The 21707-nt window shown below is 44.0% G+C and overlaps 2 protein-coding genes and 1 long non-coding RNA gene across 7 annotated transcripts; 2 read left to right on the top strand and 1 right to left on the bottom strand.

The window, feature by feature from the left end:
* The first annotated feature begins 1575 nt into the window (after positions 1 to 1575).
* LOC130386921 (caytaxin-like) lies at positions 1576 to 11153 on the top strand. The gene is made up of 12 exons (XM_056595785.1): positions 1576 to 1853; positions 4509 to 4586; positions 5638 to 5696; positions 6021 to 6212; positions 6924 to 7088; positions 7224 to 7326; positions 7986 to 8117; positions 8473 to 8559; positions 9217 to 9315; positions 9833 to 9868; positions 9979 to 10026; positions 10530 to 11153. The coding sequence occupies exons 2-12, from the start codon at positions 4510 to 4512 to the stop codon at positions 10567 to 10569; spliced, it is 1038 nt and encodes a 345-aa protein (XP_056451760.1). The 5' UTR covers positions 1576 to 1853; position 4509; the 3' UTR covers positions 10570 to 11153.
* Positions 4884 to 20991, bottom strand: LOC130386926 (uncharacterized). 4 transcript variants are annotated; one of them, XR_008896259.1, is made up of 5 exons: positions 20285 to 20991; positions 8444 to 8626; positions 8041 to 8096; positions 6891 to 7066; positions 4884 to 6199 (listed from the first exon to the last, which is right to left on the bottom strand). It is a non-coding gene; the product is annotated as an uncharacterized LOC130386926 (long non-coding RNA). The 4 variants fall into 4 exon arrangements; XR_008896261.1 differs by having other exon boundaries at positions 6891 to 7000; positions 8444 to 8610; positions 20285 to 20989; XR_008896258.1 differs by having other exon boundaries at positions 4886 to 6199; positions 6891 to 7000; positions 20285 to 20988.
* LOC130386924 (nicotinamide riboside kinase 2-like) lies at positions 14965 to 17358 on the top strand. Of its 2 annotated transcripts, XM_056595788.1 has the most exons (8): positions 14965 to 15137; positions 15248 to 15338; positions 15978 to 16026; positions 16233 to 16410; positions 16522 to 16593; positions 16711 to 16817; positions 16939 to 17024; positions 17121 to 17358. In XM_056595788.1, the coding sequence occupies exons 1-7, from the start codon at positions 15112 to 15114 to the stop codon at positions 17022 to 17024; spliced, it is 609 nt and encodes a 202-aa protein (XP_056451763.1). In that variant the 5' UTR covers positions 14965 to 15111; the 3' UTR covers positions 17121 to 17358. The 2 variants fall into 2 exon arrangements, with proteins under 2 accessions (XP_056451763.1, XP_056451764.1); XM_056595789.1 differs by lacking the exons at positions 14965 to 15137; positions 15978 to 16026.
* Positions 20992 to 21707: the final 716 nt, after the last annotated feature.

The following is a 21707-nucleotide window of genomic DNA, read 5'->3' as shown; positions in this document are numbered from 1 at the left end:
TTACAAACACACACACACACACACACACACACACCTGTTGAATTGTAAACCTCCAAACAACTCACAGATAAAAAACACAATCTTTGCATTTTGACAAGTTTCAATGCATGCACCGTATTAGATGAGATGAAGATGAGTGAAACACTGGGGAAAGGGACAAACACTTGGCATCAACTCTCTTTGATGGAAAGCAAATGGCCAGGCTATTTAAAGTCTAAAAAGGAACCCTCTAGAATAGGTGGCCCCTTGAGACACACATCAGCATCGCTTTCCATCAGAGGCCAGTCCGACGAGACACCATGTGACACAGGATGAACCCGCCTCCTCCCACTCAATGGCCAATGGCTTTTGAAGGTTCCCGAAGGAAAATCGAGTGCAGAAAACACAAGATAACAAATGGAACATAGCCCAGTATTTATTCAACGAGCTGCGCCCTCATTCGCCCCGCCTGACCTGACTTGTTATTGCCGAGCGCTGGCCGAATGACATGCAGATTAAGGCTTCATCCAAAACAGTGCTCTCTACCACCACCTAGTGGGAGGAAAGTAAACCTGGACATTTGACAGGATAAGACCCAGCATCTCATTATACACAAACAGTTGGGAATATGTTTCCCATATATATATATTTATCTATATATATATATATATATATTTATCTATATATATATATATATTGCCTGGTGTAGGCATAAAAACCAAACATTTTATTAACAAAATCCTGCACGTCATGTCATCAACCAGCCAATAGCAATTTAGAAGATCGGAAAAATTGAGGCTTGTGTTTACTAACGAAGCTCAGAGCAGCTGTGAGGGAGGAGAGAATTACAGAGAGCGAGAGAGAGAGAGAGAAAGGTGGGAGGGATTGTTAGATGGAGGGGACGGGGTGGGGTGGGGAGTTCAGGGTCAAGAGCATCATTGCATGATGGAAAAGAGATAGGAGGAAAATGATGCGGAGGAGGGGTTTATCAAGGGAGTCCAAAAAAGACGATGAGAGAGTGAGGGAGACAGAGAGAGAGAGTAGATGGGGGAGAGGGAGATTAAGAGGGAGCGAGAGAGAGATGTGGCAAGAACGCAGTGATCTTTCGCTGGCTGTGAACCCATCTCAAACCTGAGGACCTAACTCAGTGCTAACTGGAGCGGAAAAAGCGACCATGCCATAGCCTGCTACTGCACTCCGCCTCGACCACATCCACGCAGGTCTCTCTGAACCCCAGGACTCCGCAGAGAAGGTAGGCAGCAGCAGCAGGTGCGATTACATAACCAATCGCATCGCAGTTCCCACACGACGGGGATGACCTCATCCCAGAAGGATTAGAGAGCCTGCAAGGGATGGGGGGGGGGGGGGGGTGCTCATTATGGAGCATATGAGGATGATATAAATGTTATAATATTTCAAACAGAAGAAGGAAAAAAGCGTTAGAGCTGAAAACCCCCCAGGACGGGGGTTGTCCTAGTTTTACTTGTATAGTCTCTCTCGCTCGCTCTCTCTCTCTCTCTCCCTCTCTCCCTCTCTCCCTCTCTCCCTCTCTCCCTCTCTCCCTCTCTCTCTCTCTCTGCTAGAGGCAGAGTTCCCTCACAGAGGAAGCTGCTGTTTTGATTCAGCACGGGATGCGATAAGGACGCAGAATTTATTTTCCGGTTGGGTTTTCACTCGGTGGAAGGGAGGAGGCGATAGGAGATATTCGGAATAACCTCGTTCTCTAGAGTAGAGGACTACGCACTATTGACTATATAAAAGTGTGTTTTACCTGCAGATGTCCTCAGCAAAGCATGGCGTTCACATGATCACAACTGGGAAGTATAAAGCTAAAGGGGAAACCAATCGGACGACACAAAAAAGACCACTCTTTTGTGAGTATCTCCTATTCTCATCTGAGACCTTGTTTTATTGGAAATTGGATTCGACTCCCACAGCAAGCACTGGGTTCGATCCCCGATGTCCACAGCCTGCCTGCTGCGATGTCTGCATCTTTGTGCTGTATGGAGAATTAAGGATCTCCTGACTGCTCTTTAATGACCTGTGGCAGTATCGCAACGTTGAAAAGCTTTCACGCTGTAGCCTATTTCTATTTCACTCACCAATGTCATAATCCCCCCACCCATCCCAGATATTGTGAAGTGTGCGGTTGTTTAAAGAAAGGAAGAGATTCATATTAGTTTGCTAGAAGAAAAAAAAAAAGGAGGAAAAAGGGAACATGGTCATGTGATCATCCGTATCACTGTTTCAATTGATCATCTGGGTTTTCTGACCTGTCGCTGCACTACTGCACAGAAGGCTATGCTTGTCTTTGGTCACAGACTAGTCACAGACTACTGGATGGTTCATTGTGCAGAGATTGTCTAACATTGGGTAATAATAATGTATCAGTCAGGACTACCTTCCATACGTATTATGATAAAGCTAGTGCAAATCCAAATCCATCCAAAAAAATACATTCAACATTTAATTGTTTATATTTACTTATTGAATTAGTCCTCCTGGGGTCCTTCTTATATTGTCATACATGAATATACGTCCTGGTAAAGAGTGTCACTCGTGTGATGAAAGCTGAGCAGGGAGTGTAGAGGGAGCGAGGAGGAGAGCAGTGGAGGAGGGCTGGAGGACCGGACCACCATCTGGGCTCCAATCCCCAGTCCACACACGCTCCCCCCCTGCTCGTGTCCGTCAGCGCCTCCTCGCTGTATTAACAGCTGCAGTCCGACCAGAGACATCTGTGTCGATGTCGACGGCCAGGCACACCTCCCAGTCAGCTGTTTGTGTGTGGGTCTTTGGCAGTTCGCCCCCGCCCCCCCCCCCCTGAAATAGTTGCTGTTCAGACCTGGGGTAACATTGATATTGTGGTTTGATTATTGCACTATGTTAAAATAAATGCTCAGCATATACACTTTCTTTTACGTAATGTCAATATTGAAACGAAAAGCTCTGAAGATAAGTTTAGATCAGTTAAAAGAACAATAATGGTTGGCAAACCTGTGGATGAGACTCAGATTCTACTCATTAAATCCACATTAAACAATTAAAAGAATATAGGATTACAAGATTAAAGCGACCATACCCAAGTCCCAGCAAGCCCCCTCTGAGAGACACACACACACACACACACACACACACACACACACACACACACACACACACACACACACACACACACACACACACACACACACACACACACACACACACACACACACACACACACACATACACGGACACCCCTAATCGCGTCCATGTGCCACTTTAACACAAGGCTGTCGGTTTGGGGAGTTTTTCCCTTGCCCCTTTGATGACTCATAAGGACATTTAGTGTAATCTGGGCAATCAAACCACTTGAGACTTAAATTTCGAACCAGGTCTGAACAAATACATTGGATTAGACTGGATCTGACTCCATATAGCCTACACAGTCACTTTGAAATCCCGGGTTTAAATTCCCATAACTCAAATTATGGATTTCAAGTGTGTGCGTTCTTTATTTTCTTATATTTTCTTGTTATTCAGTCTGTTACTCATCCTTAATTAGGACATCTCCTGCTGCTCCTTATTGCGAAAATGTTAAGAATCTCTCCAAAACAAGCATGATCTCAACACTGGTAGCCATGGTGACAGTAGACGACATAGTTCTTGCGGCAGTCATACTGTGCAGTAAGAACACACTCTCACAGAAGACAACATTACTCTGCCAACTCGATGTTCCTAACCCGCAGCCAGTTTAGCAGCAGCAGCAGAAGAAGCAGTAGCAGTAGCACCACCAACATAGCAGGGCACCCTGGAGCTACGAACCCCCTCTCTGCTTCCCATTGTTTCAGATTGTTTCCACATGGGTACTGCTCGCTGACCGGCGGCTTTGATGCATCATCCGCATGCTATAGTTGACCGACAGAAGGTGGATGCATCTGCTTCGAGGCAGCCCCCCTCCCACACACAGACACACACACACACGGGACACACACTCTACACACACGCATGGCTTTTCTAGAGGTGCGTCTAATCTCATGCGATGTGCAGCAAAGCACAAGAAGGAATACCCCCCCGCAGGGAAGCGAGATGCGTAGGAGCAGGTTGAAAGTGAGGCTCATGCGTGTGTGCGCGTTCCTATTGGGTTGTGTCATGTAGCGTGGTCTGTGTCGCCACTGCCGCTGCCTTCTCTGCACTAAGGTCTCTTGTTTCTTTATAGATTGGCCAACAGGGGCTGAATGAGAGTTATTTTATATTTAGTTCATTGGCCTGTGGGATGTATGCGAAGGAAGGTGAATAATGAGTTAATTCATTGAGTAGGCCCATCAGGGCCTATAACACAGTTATGGTACAGTAGCACGGTCCTGCCAAGGGAACAAAGTGTTCCATTGCAGTGTTGATCTGCATGGCCTTTTCTAGGATAACCCCTGTTGTTTCAAAGGATTATACTCTCTCTCTCTGTCTCTCTGTCTGTCTGTCTGTCTGTCTGTCTGTCTGTCTGTCTGTCTGTCTGTCTGTCTGTCTGTCTGTCTGTCTGTCTGTCTCTCCAGGATGAGCACAGCGGAGCTCACCCTGGGGATGGACGTCATGGAGGTGAAGGATGAGTGGCAGGACGAGGACTTCCCCAGGTACTGTGTGTGTGTGTGTGTGTGTGTGTGTGTGTGTGTGTGTGTGTGTGTGTGTGTGTGTGTGTGTGTGTGTGTGTGTGTGTGTGTGTGTGTGTGTGTGTGTGTGTGTGTGTGTGTGTGCGTGTGTGTGTCCATCCTAGAGCGAGATGCCCTATCCCCTACCGCAGATTTCTAAAGTAGCTTTCAGGATAAAACTATAGAAACAAATAAATTACAGTTAGGAAAGGAGGAGCAGAAGAGGTGTATCACTCTTTTAGTGCATGATTGCATCATTATATTACATAACTGCTTTTCGCTCTATTTCTCCACTGCAGTGAGAGTCTGTGTAAATTGGTGCCTGCTCTGAGTCACTCACATGGGGCGGATTATTTTATACATAAATCTGTGTGCCTTGTGCGTGGGTGACTCACACAGAGTATGGCTCTATATGTGTGTGTCTATTTATAGTTTTGAATAGTTTCCCTGCAGGCAGATTACTACATTTTAACATTACAATCTTGCCTGCCGCTAAATATATATAAATACTGTATTGCCGTTTTGGCTTTTGTATTTCAGTGTGTTGGCTTAAGCCTTTATGCTTTTTCCAGCACCTAATATAGTTATCCAGGCCTGCTCCCCTCCTCTCTGTCAATTTTACTGGCAACATAATCACTGCAATTACCATCAGACAACAAAAAAGCAGTCCTGACTTCAGGCGATCGTTTGCCCTCCTTACCCGTGTGTGTGTACTGTGTCTGGGCTTGTTGCATAGCAGCCAGCATTTATCCGTGTAATTACAACATCATTGTCAGGGCTGGTAATTACAGAGGCTGCTTTCTCTCACGACATCCATAGTACTTTGATACACAATTTAAACCACAACTGCACCTCTGTGTGCCAAGGGATAGAGACATTCTGCATGGATCGTAATACTTTTTTTGTACATTGGAAAAAAACAAGGCAAAATAACGACTCAATCAAGCTTCAAGCCATTTAATCTTCAGTCAATAGCATCTACCCGTCTAGTATATGTACATCTTTATGACTTTCCTGTTACTGTTGTTCTTTTCAGACCACTGCCAGAAGATGGCGACGTTGAGTCATCATACGGCCTCACTGACCACAGAACAAGTCAGTTCAGTTGGACGATAGTAGGCTTATAATATGACATTATTTATATCAACGCTTTACAGCACATTAAAATGACTGTGTAGGGAAATCGATTAGCATAGCAATCAAGGATACCATTCACGTAGAGGAAACACATCATATGTTTTTCATAATTCCCTACAATCAGAGAAGATAATGAAATGCCAGAAAAGGAAATAGGACAAGGTTATCAGCCTGTCTAGCCTAACCGCTCAGAAACACCAACCTGCATAAAAAAGTTTAATGATAATTATGTCAACTTCAATTTGGCTCTTCTAAGACCGTTTTCTCTGGTGACCCCCTCAGACCCCCCCAGCTCCCTGAAGCTGGGGGACTCCGCTGGGCAGGGCAAGCGGCGCACCCTGGTGGCGCCCCACATGAAGCTATCCCTGGACCCCAGCGAGGCATCCCTGGACGACCTGGACGTGGACGCCATGGAAACGCCCAACGACACCGATTCGCTGGACAACAGCAACGGCAACGACCTGGAGTGGGAGGGTCAGTACGGGGGAAGTGATGTCATTGCAGATTGAATTGCCATGCAGTTGTTAGAGCAAAGTAAAATGTTGCAGCTATTGCTTATGTGTTAGCAACTGAAGGGTGCAACGATCACACCTCATCTGTGATTCAGTTGGAACTTCAAATTTGAGGTCCTAAATTCGTGCTTATCTCTGCACTACATTGTAGACCTGTACAGATAAATAAGGATGCAGGTATATTTATTGTGTTGCTGGCTTGGTTTTTCTTTATAGGGTGAGTTACCCCGCTAATCACATATATGCCCCGGCCAGGACTCCCTGGAAGACGAGATATTATATCTCAATGGGACCTTCCTGGATAAATAAAAGTCAAATATCAGTTAAAAACCTAATATTAGTAGAGAGAGTTTTGACGTCGGTGAACGTATGTGTAATTTTTTTCGGCAAATGACCTGTAAAACACGAGTGTCCTCCTACCACTTCCAGCTGAAAACGTACTATCCAGAATGGTAACTTTCAACGGGCTTCACACTCTTGCACAAGCGAGTGTGATGACGTGTGTTGTGAGAACGCTTGGAAACCCGATGAGTCCATTGGTCCTGAAACCTTTTCTTTCCCATCAAAACTTCCTGGCCGGAAGTTCTCCTGCTAAACCAAAAAAATAAGAGGCAAAATGAAGCCCCAGTGCAGTGCAGACCTGTGATCGTTGTGCTTCTCCCGGGGCCCCCAGACGACACCCCCGTGGCCACGGCCAAGCGGCTCCCAGGGGACAGTGACGGGGAGGAGGAGAGGGACGCCAGCGGGCGGCTGTGGAGGTCCGTGGTCATCGGGGACCAGGAGCACAGGATAGACATGCAGACCATCAGACCCTACCTGAGGGTGGTCACCCACGGAGGTATGTGTGAGATCGTGCATGTGGGTACTGTGTGTGTATTTGTGTGTGTGTATGGGGGGGGTGTATTTCAAAGTTTGTTTAAGAATGTGCGATTTTCTCTCTCTCTCTCTCTCTCTCTCTCTCTCTCTCTCCCAGGTTACTATGGTGAGGGTCTGAATGCCATCATAGTGTTTGCAGCCTGCTATCTTCCTGAGAGCAGCTGTGAGGACTACACCTACATCATGGAGAACCTCTTTCTGTGAGGAACATTCTAACACCATCACAGTACTTATAAAAATATGGTGGCATTAAACCATGCCATAAACATACATAATGTAATCTTTCGCTATTTGCATCATGCAAATATTGCCAAAGCTATTAGCAGTGATCTTTCATGTCGTTAATGTGCCGGTAGGGGTTAGGCTAAATGCTCCCAGAATGCTAACAGACAAATGGTGCCTGTTAGGGTTCGAATGAAGAACTTCTCTGCTGGAAGTCAAACAGCCCAACCACACTAGACTGTCCTTATCCGAGGTAGATATAAGCACTGATTTCAAGCCCCTCTAGTGCAACTCTTAAGGGCTGATTATGGTCCCATGTTCGTGCAACGTAAAGGGGTTACGGACCCCTTATGTCCTTGCGGACCCCCCTTGCGTCCCCTGCAAGGGGCCTGACGTGAGCCTACCAAAAATTGTAACTTTCCGTTGAGGCGACGCAGCAGCGAGGGCTGTGATTGGTCCGCACACTGAAACCCGACGCAGAACCAAAACAGGTTCACGACTGCATCGAGGTGTCTGCGTGGTCCTGGCGAACCTCCATAATCAGCCTTTTAGTTCTAGACTGGGAACGTTGGTACGTCTTGCTGATTGCATGGGAGAGGCCGTTCCCCGGTCACTGGTTGTGATGGTCTGTGTGCAGCTACGTCATCAGCAGCCTGGAGCTGCTGGTGGCCGAGGACTACATGATCATCTACCTGAATGGAGCCACTCCCCGCCGCAAGATGCCCGGGATCAGCTGGTTCAGGAAGTGCTACCAGATGATTGACAGGAGGTAAAAGAAAAAAAGTATTTACATTGGTTGTAAATCGTTGTGTCAAAAAATCTAAAATCAACGCATGTTTAAATCTGTTTTACATTTGTGATGTATTTATTTTATTTTCAAACCTATCATTCTTCTTCTTCTTTTTGTGTCTTTGAAGCTGGTTGGCTATATCAGTTTCCCATTTATTAACCCTCTTTTTTGAGTAAAGGTTCTAAATTGTATTTAAGTCTATCATTAGATCAAACTAATATTTGTAGATTAGATAAAGGAAGGTGCTGTGGATGCTGATGAGGAGGATGGGTGAGGAGGTGCCTGGGATGACTTCATAGGCTCACCTTCATGTCTTCTTCCCGTGCGCACGCAGGTTACGGAAGAACCTCAAGTGTCTGATCATCGCCCACCCGTCCTGGTTCATCCGCACGGTCCTCGCCATCTCCAGACCCTTCGTCAGGTGACCCTCTGGGGGCGATGGAGCACTGGGTGGAGGGGAGGTTGGGGGTCCCTGTGAAGATCAAATTCTGTAAAAAAAAAAAGTGTGCTGGAATAGTCACTTTTGGCTCGGATGAGGTCAAGAATAAAGTCAAGAATAAAGTCACGGTGTGGATTATCACATTGTCTCCAATGGTTTGAGTAGATAAGATAGATAGGAACTTTATTTCAGCCCATACATGAGAAATTCACTTGTCACATCAGCCCATGGACTATAGAAAGATGCAACAACAAAAATAGTATACAAGATGTCCAGTAATACATAAATACATACATAAAATATTATAAATTCACACAGTGATAACAATGTCATGCCCTAAGGGCATATATGTACACAGTAGTACATGCTTTCAGGACTTGCATTGTGTATTTCTTTGTAGGTCTACTATAAAACAGGAAATGTCTGCCCTTTTGCCTGTCCAACTAACAGAAGATATACACATGGACTCAAATGTTTCTTTATTTTTGGTTCTTTGTAATCGTATTTGCCACATATTTGTCAGTATTGCGATCACCATTAGTTATTACAGGCATGTACATGTGCTACATGCACAAACGTAAGGCTTTTAAGTTTGGATTGGTTGAACGATGGCATAATTATGTGGTTTCTCTCATGCAGTGTGAAGTTCATGGATAAGATTCGCTATGTCTATAGCCTGGACGAGCTCAGCCAGATCGTCCCCATGGTGCACGTCCAGATCCCAGAGTGTGTGCTGCAGTAAGTACCTTTAGACCACCAGAGGTCACTGTCATCACTATGTGTATCCAACACACACTCTGTTGATCATAAGAAAACTGAAGCTTTTCACAAGCAGTCTTACAAGCCGTGTTTACCACTTGACGCTTTCCATAAAGGTTATAGTTACGATTTCAATTTTGTTTAGAGTATATATACTCTGTCCTAATATGTGCTCTGGTTGATGATTGTAAACCTCACCTATTGGTAAACTGAGCGGAGACCGTTTTCATATAAACACTGAATTGAATGCTTCTTCTATGTTTCATGTCCGATACAACCAAATTAGGTGAGAGTTGTTCGGAACTTTGCTACATAATTGAAATAGTATGTTACAGAGTGTGATCCAAGACTATAAATCACCTAATTAATGTAAATATTCTGCTCCCATGCTAGATGAAACTCGTATTACTTAACGTGTTATGTAACAACTTATCTCATGGAGCATATTTATGGAACAGACATATCCTTTACACACTTGTAATTCAATTTCGCTAAGGTATGATGACGAGAAGCTCAGAGTGCAGAAGGAGAGGTGAGCAGTTCAATTTTAAAAATACTTAGAAACAAAACATAAATCCAAATAGTTTTCATGCCAACATACAGCAGCCAGAGGTAACTTCTTTTTCTTCTCTGACCTTTTAGGACTGAACAAGAACAGCCGCAAGTCAACTCAGAAGCAGACAAAGAAAGGTGACCTATTTTCAATAATAATAATAATATATTATAATCAAATAGCACATATTATTATGTATAATACAATTATTAGATATAATAATTTTGTATTACTTCAAACACCTACTTTTCATTCAGTTAAAACTAGTTACAACGTGCGAGAATGTAAATGAAAAAATTTACTTTTACTTTTGAAAGGTTTACTTTTGAAATAGAAAAGTTAAGCCTTTCGAAGGCTGAGAACTGATTTTAAGATTTGTTTAAGCAGAACAGATCAGAACAGGACTAAACGTTGACTGATCCGACTGTTATACCCTAATCTGTATATGCTAAATGAATTGGCTTTCACATATTAATATTGCTAGCTAGTAATTTAATTGACGTCTTCCTGCCTACTCTCTAAATTCAGATGTGCTCTTATATCAGGACACCTTAGCGAGCAACAAAATACTTTTGAGTACTCTTGGCCTAACCCTACATACCGGGTATCACTTATTTAATGGTGTGTGTCTTTCCTGCAGGCCCAGCTCCACCGTGGGGCACATTGACCCTGACCTTTGACAGTGAGGTGCACATAGTTTGATCAGACTTCATGCTTTGAAATGTCCTCCTTCCGATAACACAAACTCTTGACATTTGGGGAAATGTTCTTCATGGATCTCGGTTATAAACACATGTTAACGGCGAGGAATAGGCATCATTTGAATTGGTTCCAGACATTCTTTAAATGATTACACGCTGTATACACAGCGTGTAATCATACACGCTGTTGATTTACCGACAATTCATCTCAAACAGTGTCGTTTATTATGAAGTCAGTGAAAAAACATTGTTACACCATGCTTGGGCAAAGAGATATTTTTGCCCAAGTCCCAAGAAGAACCTCTTCCTCTGCTTATGGGTCTCCATGTCAAAGTGTGCTGTCACCGGGTCCGAACGCCTAAAAGCACAGCGTGAACTCGGTTTCCATCCATGCGTCCCTGTCAGGAGCAGGGCTGCACCCCTGCGTTCCACACTGCCCCATCTGCTAGGCTCCTCAGCACCGGTCGTACCCCCCACCCGCGGGTGCTGCTATTTTTAATGGACGGTACTGTTGAGTAAGTAGTCAACGGGGGTAGTCAATTAGTGTTCTTCGCCCTTCAGAGTTCAAGATGAAAACTGGTTAGGGGGGGGACGGGGGAGAGGGACATGGGGGGGGACGGGGGCCTTGGTCACAGTATGGGACGAGAAGCTAGGTCGGGGCGAGGTCTATTTTTAGAGATCTCGTTCTCTCTTGCCCACAATCGCTCTCTCTCGCTCTCTCTCGCCCACTATCATTCTCTCTCGCTCTCTCTCGCTCTCTCTCGCTGTCACTCGCCCACTATCAGTCTCTCTCGCTCTCTCTGGCCCACTATCGTTCTCTCTCGCTCTCTCACACTATCTCTCGCCCACTATCGTTCTCTCTCGCTCTCTCTCGTTTTCTCTCGTTCTCTCTCGTTCTCTCTCTCGCCCACTATCGTTCTCTCTTGCTCTCTCTCGCTGTCACTCGCCCACTATCGTTCTCTCTCGCTCTCTCTCGCTCTCTCTCGTTCTCTCTCGCTCTCTCTCGCCCACTATCGTTCTCTCTCGCTCTCTCTCGCTCTCTCTCGTTGTCGCCACAGGGGGCCATTTTGTGGGCGACCCCTCCCCGGCGGACGTCCCAGGAATGAATCACTGTGTGCCACACGGGGAAAATCATGGGAAAAATAAATAGACGAAGCCAACACGGGGATCGCCTGGAAGCACACACTTAACCCGATACCTGTCTGCACCAGATAACTCCACCACAGGCCAGGGGGATTCTTAAAAAGGACCGGCTGGGAGTCCTTGTGCCAGATGATGGCGGCCCGGGTGGTCTGTTAAGAGTCATGTGGGATAACAACAACACGCCGTTCAGATCTACAATGCAGGCACTCACATCGGAGAGACAAAGGGCCAAAGCAATTTCTCCGTTGTGACTGAACACTGAGTCGTGCAAAGAATATGCAGAACCGGATTTTGAAGAACATTTTGGGTGCTGACCATGTATTCGTCTGTGCTCATGTTTCCCCCTTGACGTGTTTTAAAGTTATGTAAGCATTTCAGGAGGGTTCTCTTGCATGACCAAATGGGCTTCGTAAGAAAAACGTTTAAAATCAAAATGTAGGATCTCCGTCACATGTGTCTATGAATCTTTTCCAGCATGATCTCGCGATAAAGCGATACAAACGTGGATTTGTACTGTTAAGTAAAAATGTGTATATAGTCGTACATTCTTTTTGAAAAGTGATGGATGTTTTGACCATGTTGTGACGGGCATGGGTTATTTATAGTTATGTGAAATCATGCGTTATGATACAGTTCTTCCAAGACCTAGATGAAAGGTCACACCTGGAGGCAGCACACACACACTCAAATATGTTCCATTGTTACATATGCAAGTGGCATGGTTATTTATTTCCCTCCTCTTTTTTTCATGTTTCCATATTATTGATAACGTGTCGTGTCATGTTTTACAATGCACTTTTACTGAAGTAAAAACAGGACATATTTACAAATGAGATGTTATATATCTAAATGTTTATGTTGCTAAAGTCATGTATATGAATATGTGCCATTGTTTGTACAAACAACCATAATAAATCAGAAAATTAATATATAATTGGTGGGGCTGTGTTTTATCACATTCTTTCCTGGTGCCCTCTGTCGACCTTACACTCATCCATCAATAGGCGAAATGCGCCTCACCTGATAGTGAATGTTTTGGCATGGCCAGGCGACCTCAGAGCCGATAAAAACTCCTACTTGACGTAGGACCACTAGCGTGTAAATCCTGTTTGACACCTCCCGTGACCTACACCACTTCTCTGTCTCTGCCAGTCTGCATCTGCAAGCGCTGCAGAGGTCAGATGATTGGCACACACTTCTCTCCCATGCAAGCCCTCTTCGTAACCACAAGGTGATAAACAATATTTAGATACAACTGTACGCGCCTAGTGGCATGCTGAGAGGCTGCTGCTCGTCAAGCACTTGAGGAATTATTTTGGCTGTCCGCGCGTGTTCCTTCCAATTTTAGCGCTCGCACTGAAACGCGCATAAATCCTCTGATCCGTCACTGGAAGCTCTGCAATGCGTGGAGGAATGGATGGATGAGAACGAATGATATGCCATGTATTCCTGGCTGTTGCAGTTAAAACCGCTTTGTTTAAACATTTTCTAATGCCATGTCATTATTAGCAATACACTTAAATAATGCAATTGCAGCAGGTAAAATCTATTTCATTACAGTGCATGCATTTAATACTAATTTACTTGAAGGAACATATTTCACTAAATATAATGTTAACAATTAAGGTTTCCCGTCAAATGCTGTTTTACATTCTTTCACCAGGATTATCAGCTTTAAACACCCTTGTTTTATTAAGCTCAGTGCTGCTACTGCAAGGGAGATACACAATCTATTCCGGTTGTGTGCCCAATGCAACACAGATTGAGACATGGTTGTGGTATGTGTGGAAAATCTTAAATTTGCACTGGGGAGGTTGTAATACACAACCTCATACTTTAAAATATCAACGCACTTAAAGGCATTCAATAATACTGGCATCCCCTGAGATTTATACCCATTGGAAAGTAACGTGACTCTTGCAATGTGCTCAAATGCGTTTCAGTCTCCAGGGCACAAAGTTCACTACTAGAGTTGGCATTGGAGACATACAGTAAAGAGATTGTGATCAAACACTGCAAAAAGAAAGTCGTCGACCCAACCCCCCCCCCACACACACACACACACACACACTCTCACACACACACACACACACACACACACACACACACACACACACACACACACGAACACACACACATAAACACACACACACACACACACACACACACACACACACACACGATCACACATACACACACACACACACATCCAGTAATGTGCAGCCTCAGGTTTGAAGAGATTGTGTAGATAATGACACTAATACGTCCCAGGGGGGCGGTGCCATCGGGCTGAGACCTTGATGTGGGGTGTAGCCTCAACATAGAGGCAGTGTTGTGTGGTGGTGACATGGGACGGAGCCATGTATTCCAACCTGTTGCATCAGAAGCACGTATGACGCAGCAGGTGGTCACACACAAACACGCACACACACTGACATGATATGCTCTCGCACACGTGCCCCACTCTTTGCTCTACAAACAAAAAATCTGATCGATCTCACATACATCAACAGCCGACACACACACACTAACATTCAAGTTCACTAACACGCCCACATACAAACACACATTCACCAAAATAGAAACACGCACACACCAACATACAACCTCTCTCTCTCTTCCCCTCCCCTGTCTCTCTCTCTCTCTCACATACACATCCTACATACAAACCGTAGGATAAACATAAAACCACATGCTGCACGCTTGCACACACACACACACACACACACCAACACACACACCCGTTAATAAACACATCAATTCAAATTAAAAACTATTTAATTTCCAGTTAAGGCTACATTTACAATGTGATTGAATGTATTTTTCTGAGGCTTCTTGCCTTACCCACTCCAAAAGGCAATATCTATGCAGTCAAAAGAACATACTTATTCACAGATGTCTGCAACAATCATTCCTCATCTACAATAGTCTATAGATACAGTATACGTCCGTCTTGTGTTCGGATTTTATTTGCTTGTTGGAATAACTTCGTAGGCTAGGCTGAGCCTTGTGTGTGAACAGACGATGACGAACCGACAGGTGCACATTCGGGAGTTTACGCTGCCACAAACTGGGCCGATTCGTCGTCTTTTGATTGGACACGTTCCGCGAACTATAGCGGTTCTTACCGGCACGAGTGGGAAGCCCATTGGCTGAACGCGGGCACAGGTTCTCGAGACCCGTTATGACGCGGTGAGGAAACACTATATATAAATACAGTAGCACCATAGAGAATCAATGAAGTAGTAAAAGGGGGGAACGTTTGGCAGAGAAGTTAAGGAAGGTCAAAGACTTTTAAAAGCTTTGAAGGATTGTTTGTTTGTTTTAGTCGGGTTCCCTTCTTTTATCTACTGAATTCTAAAGAAGACCAGAAGTAACATGAAGTTCATCATTGGCATCGGCGGGTAAGTCTCGATGAGCTTAAATTAAACCATGTGTACAACGCGTCTGTAAAATAGAGACATCTAAATAATGTGATCTTTATCAGCTGACCTTTTTTAAACTTTTATTTCAGCATCACCAACGGTGGGAAAACCACGTTGACGAACCGGTTAATAAAGGCACTACCAAACTGCTGTGTGGTGCACCAGGATGACTTCTTCAAGGTAAGCCAGTACACAGCCCCCGTTAGAACTAGACGCAAGTTCTCATGAAATGCTAAAACTAATTGTATGCCAGCAAACAGCAAACTGGCCTATTGGTATTATTTGTTTGAATGAGCACACTATTCTTGGCAGCCTAGTAATACGGCTGATTGTCTCCTGGACAGCGAACGTAAATGTTCAGCGTCCCCACTCAAAGTCAATAGTCAGAAGTCACACATACATCTATTTGTAACATCGTTGCCAACTCGTTTGACATCGTATTATTGTTTTAGGTACATCAACTTTGCTCTTATCGTGATACATAGAGATTGCCTACATGGGCTAGGCCTACTATATCTGTCCTCGATTTGAAAGGCGCGCGTCTGTAAACTGATACAGAAACAACAATTAATAAAAGTAAGCCTAAAGCCCTACTCTACCAATACAATCTTGTTATAGACTTGCCAATTTCCGATACAGTTGCGCTCGAATTATTGATAGGCTCATAATAACTTCAGAACATAACAATAACAAAGACCCGGGCCGCAACAGGCCACTTTCGGTGGAGACGGGTCCTTGACTTGTCGTGTCCAGGTGTGATGATCAGTTGCGATTGGTTACTAGGTTTCAGCAATGTTTTATTGGTGACTGTTATTTCAGAAACCCGATCAAATAGAAGTCGGGGAGGACGGCTTTAGACAGTGGGATGGTAAGAATGGATTTTCACGCCGGAAATCCATAATTAATATCTTCCTGCACATAAAAAAAATTACAAAATAACTTTACTACTTATCGACTGACGTTCTCTAGTGTCAGTTCAGTGAATACCAGAGTCATTCACTTTGATCATGAAGCACATTGCTGCGCTGTCCAGTCTGGTGTGTTCTGAAACATGTTCCTCTTGTCTCTCCTCAGTCATCACGGCCCTCGACATGGAGGCCATGGTAAACACTATCAAAGGCTGGCAGGAGAACCCAGTCAAGTTTGCCCGTTCCCATGGAGTCAACCTGTCGGTTGAAGCGGAGACGTCGGACCCGGAGACGACGGGGATCCACATCCTCATCGTGGAGGGCTTCCTCCTCTACAACTACCTGTGAGTTCCCGTGCTAACACGCCATACTGTATTCCTACACAAGCAGCCATTATAGGAGCGCACGTTTCAACCGCAGACGGTTGAGCTAACCGAAACTCCTTGCTCTCTCAGGCCCCTCCTGGACTTCTATGACCAGAGTTACTTCATCTCCATTCCATACGAGGAGTGCAAGCAGAGAAGGAGGTGAGGAGGAGGAGGAGATGACGAAGATCCTGGATCAGACTCAAAATGGCTTCTTTCTGATGCCTTCCACACTTGAAGCTAAATACGTGAATTTATCTTTTTTCTTTCTCCCGACAGTACGAGAACATACACAGTCCCCGACCCCCCTGGCCTGTTCGACGGCCATGTGTGGCCCATGTACGTGAAACACAGGAAAGAGATGGAAAACAACTGCAATTCCATAGGTAAGTCGTACAACGTCATGAAGGTCAACCGCTAATATGGCTCTGAGGTTTATACAGATAAGCTATCGATTTTCCACCCGTATGAACAAAAGTAAAGTAATGATTATTTTGCCCCAATCAGAGTATCTTGATGGCAAGAAAACCAAGGAGGAGATCTACAACCAGGTGTACAAAAGCATTCAGAACTCTCTGCTCAACAGCTTATAGGTAAAAAGAATATTATATATGTTGTCATTCAACATATATATGTTGAATGAAAGTGTAATTTTGATTTTGACTTTGTTTTTTCTGTTTCCCTCACAGCAGGAAGCCTGGACCCCAAGGGATTATGTATAGACTTGTAAATATACTGTGGAATAATATCATCACCAAGAAAGGCTTTGAGCCAATGTAATGTTATTCCTCTCTTGACCTGTAAATAGAAAAACCTTGTAACTTAAGAACTGAATGCAGAAGAAACTTATATTGTAACCTTTTACAAAAAGATGAAACCAACTCTTGGAAGGATGGTTATGCAACTTAAAAGAGACTACCTAACCCACATGGTGTCACGTTTTCATTATCAACCCTGTGTTAGGCAAGGTGCTTAACTGGATGCTTTCACAACTAGATTTATCAGAGCCAGCAATGACTGGCTTACTAGTCATTTATTAACATTTCTTCCGGCACATTATTAAAACAGCATTTTTTGAATACCATGACTTTAGTCACACAATAGTTACACAATAGTAAAAATCAATTTTATTTCCACTAGTATTGAGATTAACAAAAATGAATGAATAGCTACTGGTAGTTTTTTAACCTGTTTCTTCAATAAATAAAACAATGTATTCAATTTAAATAGAAGCCATCAATAATTTTGTTGCACTTTGTCTTTTTAATGCTGTAAATAAGGTCATGTAATTTCCATAAAGTGGAAGAAATTGCTTCATCACTTAAATTATATGAAGCTTTTTTAGTGTGGTCGTCCAACCAACCATAATTATATCTCAAAGATGATCTCATCCTAAAGCCTTTGGAAGCTTGAAAGCATGAGTACGAATGGAAGTGATAGTTCATTGACACATCAACTACACGGTCTCCTGTAGAGACCTCGGGACCTGTTGCTGGCGCCGCGTTCATATCGATAGCAGCAAACCCGCCCGGGAAGTAATGGGGTTTACACATTAGCGTCGGAGATACTTTCCGACGCACATGGCCTGAACTCCCCTCCTCAGGGCACACCCTGATGACGATAACCTAGCATGCCCTGACTGTCCTCACCTTACAATGTTATGCACGACCTGAAACAAATAGCCTACTGAGCGAAACAACACACAACGTCAGCCCTATTAGTGTAAAAGAGTGCCTGGTGTGTCCCCCCCCATAAAGTCTGACCATTCTAGTTCTAGTTACCTTTAGCTAGTTACCTTTACCTTTACCCCGCTAAGGGTATGTGCCGAGAAATGAGGACACATACACCACCAAAAAGCTTTATTTGGATTTCAATATAAAAACATGGGTCATGTAATTGAAGAAATTGCTTCATCACTTGAATGATCTGAGGCTTTTTCAGTGGGGTAGTCCAACCAACCATAACGATATCTCAAAGATTATCTCAGCCTTAAGGCTTTGGAAGCTTGGAAGCATGAGTACGAATAGAAGTAATAGATCTGTGAATTCAAGATTCAATATCAAAACCCCTGGAAATGCAATGATTCAATAAGAAGAAGGAAACGTCCTATTTCACAGCTAAGTAAGATTAGGAAACACGGAAACTCCTCTACAGCATGTTAACCAAAAATATGTTCACATGAACTCAAAGAATCAAGGCGGTGAGTGCTTCAGATTACAAAATGTTTAGATCGCAGCTGTCATTTTCAAATGTCCTGTCAACATGTCGAAAACGATCGGTCATGAAGCACCCGTCTCGCCTTGCACAAACCTATATGTTCAGGTGCCCATCCCGCCACAAACCGAGCACTAGCACCGAGACAGATTGGGGTCGACCGAGACGTGTGGATAGGGTTGGGGCTGGGTGTCTGTGGAGGGTGCCAGGGGAGGGAGCGGCGGGGAGGGAGCGGAGGGGAGAGGAGAGGGCTGGGCGCTGGTGCGTTGATAGTCTTGTGATGCATATCTTGGGGTCCGTGCGTGTCTCCGGTTGCCCCGACGCAGAGGAACGCTGAGGCCCGTGGCTTTATATATAGAGCGCGTGTTTGGGGTGTCAGGGGGGTATATTTAACTATTGTATGGACAGCCCCTCACCGCTGCTCCCTGGTCTGACTCAGGGGGCCACTATCACCTGCCACCAAGGGGCAGAATCAGACATGTGCTCCTGCGTCAGCCGCTGTCGTGGATACGAGGGCAGCAGTGCCAAAAAAAAAAAGATAAGCCGGGCACTTCCAAATATGGTCATGGAGACTGGGAGTCAGAGGGTGGCGCTGATCCCCCCCCCCCCCCCCCCCCCCCCTGTGCCCTCCCATGTGAAACTAGTACTCATGACCTCGCTCCTATGACAAGTGGTACATGTGCCGTTGCTAGGTTCAAAAGGTGTACCTTTTGCCCCCGACAGAAAGTCCCTGAGACCTCAAATGTGAAATAAGAGCAGGGGCAACTCAGAACCAGATACAACAAGTTCAGGGCAGAAGGAAGCAAAGGGGGGTCAAGACAACCCTCTGTGTCAACCAGCATTGCTTTCAACTCAGAATTGAATGGGCAATAGTTTATTGAAGCCTTGAAGCATAATGATATAAAGAGCAAAGAACATGTATTTGAAGCACACAATCTTTAGATCTCTTTATTGCCATTCACTCGCTAGATATGGAGATATATCAAACAAATAAAATGCAGCCATTTCTGAAACCATTTAGTGAATTAAAGTGCGACACGTTTTTGTGTATGCTATTTTTTGGAATCAAGCACAATTCTAGTTAAGGAAAGTCTTTCAAACATGTGACACTTTCAATCTGTCATGGGTTTGTCTTAAATAAACATCTATGGAGTTTTGTCCGGCTACTTTTCATAATATGTCACGTGTAGGGGGAGACCGATATGTGGCAAGCATTAAGAAGCTCCACGCTAAATTTAGAACCATTTCCATTTTTTTAAGTGAGTTTGGCCACCTTGATTTTAACGATGTATAATCAAATCGCACCTTCCATATTCGATGTAGGTCTATACAATTATCAGTTAAATTCACATTGGATCATAGAAGGTTAATAGGACTAGATGGTTAGAATTTACAAACACGAACTCATTTTTGTATAACCTTAAAATCTATTAACTCCAGTGAACTACAGTCAACCCCATTCAGAAACCACATTACATTAAGTGCACAATTGGAAGATGCGCCAAGGAGTCTATTGGATGGTTTCGTCCACTTGTTGAAACGTTACCAATAGCTCGCGCCGTGGAGAATGACACTTTGAACCAATATAACATGTTCTTCTACGGTTCGCTACAATGTACACACTTTTATTAGATCTCACCTGTGTCTCCCCATGATCAGTAGTTTATCATCGGGCTTTATCATTTAGTTGCATATTCCTCTGAATGGATGTGTGGGGCCTCAGAGAAAGACAACAGGTATAGTAGTCCTTGTGGTTTCTGGTCGATAACCCATTTTAGACCATCATCTTCCTTAAATCGCACAAGAAGCACTGAGATCGCACTGAGATGCCCTGGATACCTTTATGGGATAAGATATATTCAAAGCGTACAATAATTAGTCTCATTGTTCGGTCGTACCAAACGGGGAAGTCATATACGTTCTCCATGAAAACAACCATACAGTTATATTGTGTTCAGTTTTATTTTCAAACAACGCTAACTTACAACATGATAAACACACACACAAAATTTTGTGGTAGAACTTGTTGTGATTTGTTTACGTATATTTTCACCTTAGACACACAATTAAAGACTCAATTTATCGTTAATACTTACTGGCTAAATTTTGTATGTGTCCTGGTCGGAAAGTCTTGTGCCAAACCAGTCCCAAGGATCCCGCGCTCTTATAAGCCTGGCGGACCAAGCCGGGGAGGTCCCGCCCTTCGGGGCAGTCTCGAGTTTCAGTTCTAATTATAGCCACGAGACGCGTGTGGGCTACATAAGCTCTATTTGGCCAAACTAAGGTACACCATGGTGGTCTCTCGAGACAGGCCCAATAAACCACATCGAAAGAGAGCACAAGCACACACTGTTTAGAATGTAGCTCAAACTAGGCCATTAGTGGTCAATTATTGATTGCGGAAGTGAAAGTGGACATGTTCACAAGTACAATGTAGCATGTGTTTGGGAGCATATGTTTAGACAGTGCCGTTTTTGTTTTTTGACAGTGCCAAGCTTCTATTTCGGTCTTTTTAAATGTATTTTAATGCTTGTTCCTTATTTAAAATAATCTCCCAAGGTAGTTAAGTGAGTGGAAAGTTGAGTGAAAGCATCTAAAGCACCTGAATACTCAAAAGAATAGGCCTATATATATACACACATATATCAGTGGCGGCTGGTGGCTTTTAAAGTGAGGGAGGAAGGACTGCGCGCTTGGTTGCCATTGGCCTGCTTGCACTGTTAGTGTCGTATGGTGGCATCTGGCATGTGAGACTCAAGTTGTTGCAGGGTTTTTTGGTGAACTATAAAATAGCAGGGAGGGATAATTATGCCAATAAAATTGATTCAAATCCACCAGTGGCAGATTAACAAACAATTAAAAGAACAACAAGACCATTATTTCACAACTATTTACATAGGCTGTAAGCCTAACATTGTTTGAGGCAAATGTGGATGTTAATTGATGTTTCAGAATGTTTGTCATGGTGTTAAGCCAATTAAGATTGAGGGACTTCATTTATAGATCAAGTCAATCAGCCTCATTTGTACGCATATGGAAGTTGTTATGCAGTGAAAAGGTGT

The sequence above is a fragment of the Gadus chalcogrammus genome, chromosome 8 (assembly GCF_026213295.1).
Source record: "Gadus chalcogrammus isolate NIFS_2021 chromosome 8, NIFS_Gcha_1.0, whole genome shotgun sequence".
Lineage (NCBI taxonomy): Eukaryota > Metazoa > Chordata > Actinopteri > Gadiformes > Gadidae > Gadus > Gadus chalcogrammus.
This window is presented reverse-complemented; position numbering and strand designations above follow the sequence as displayed.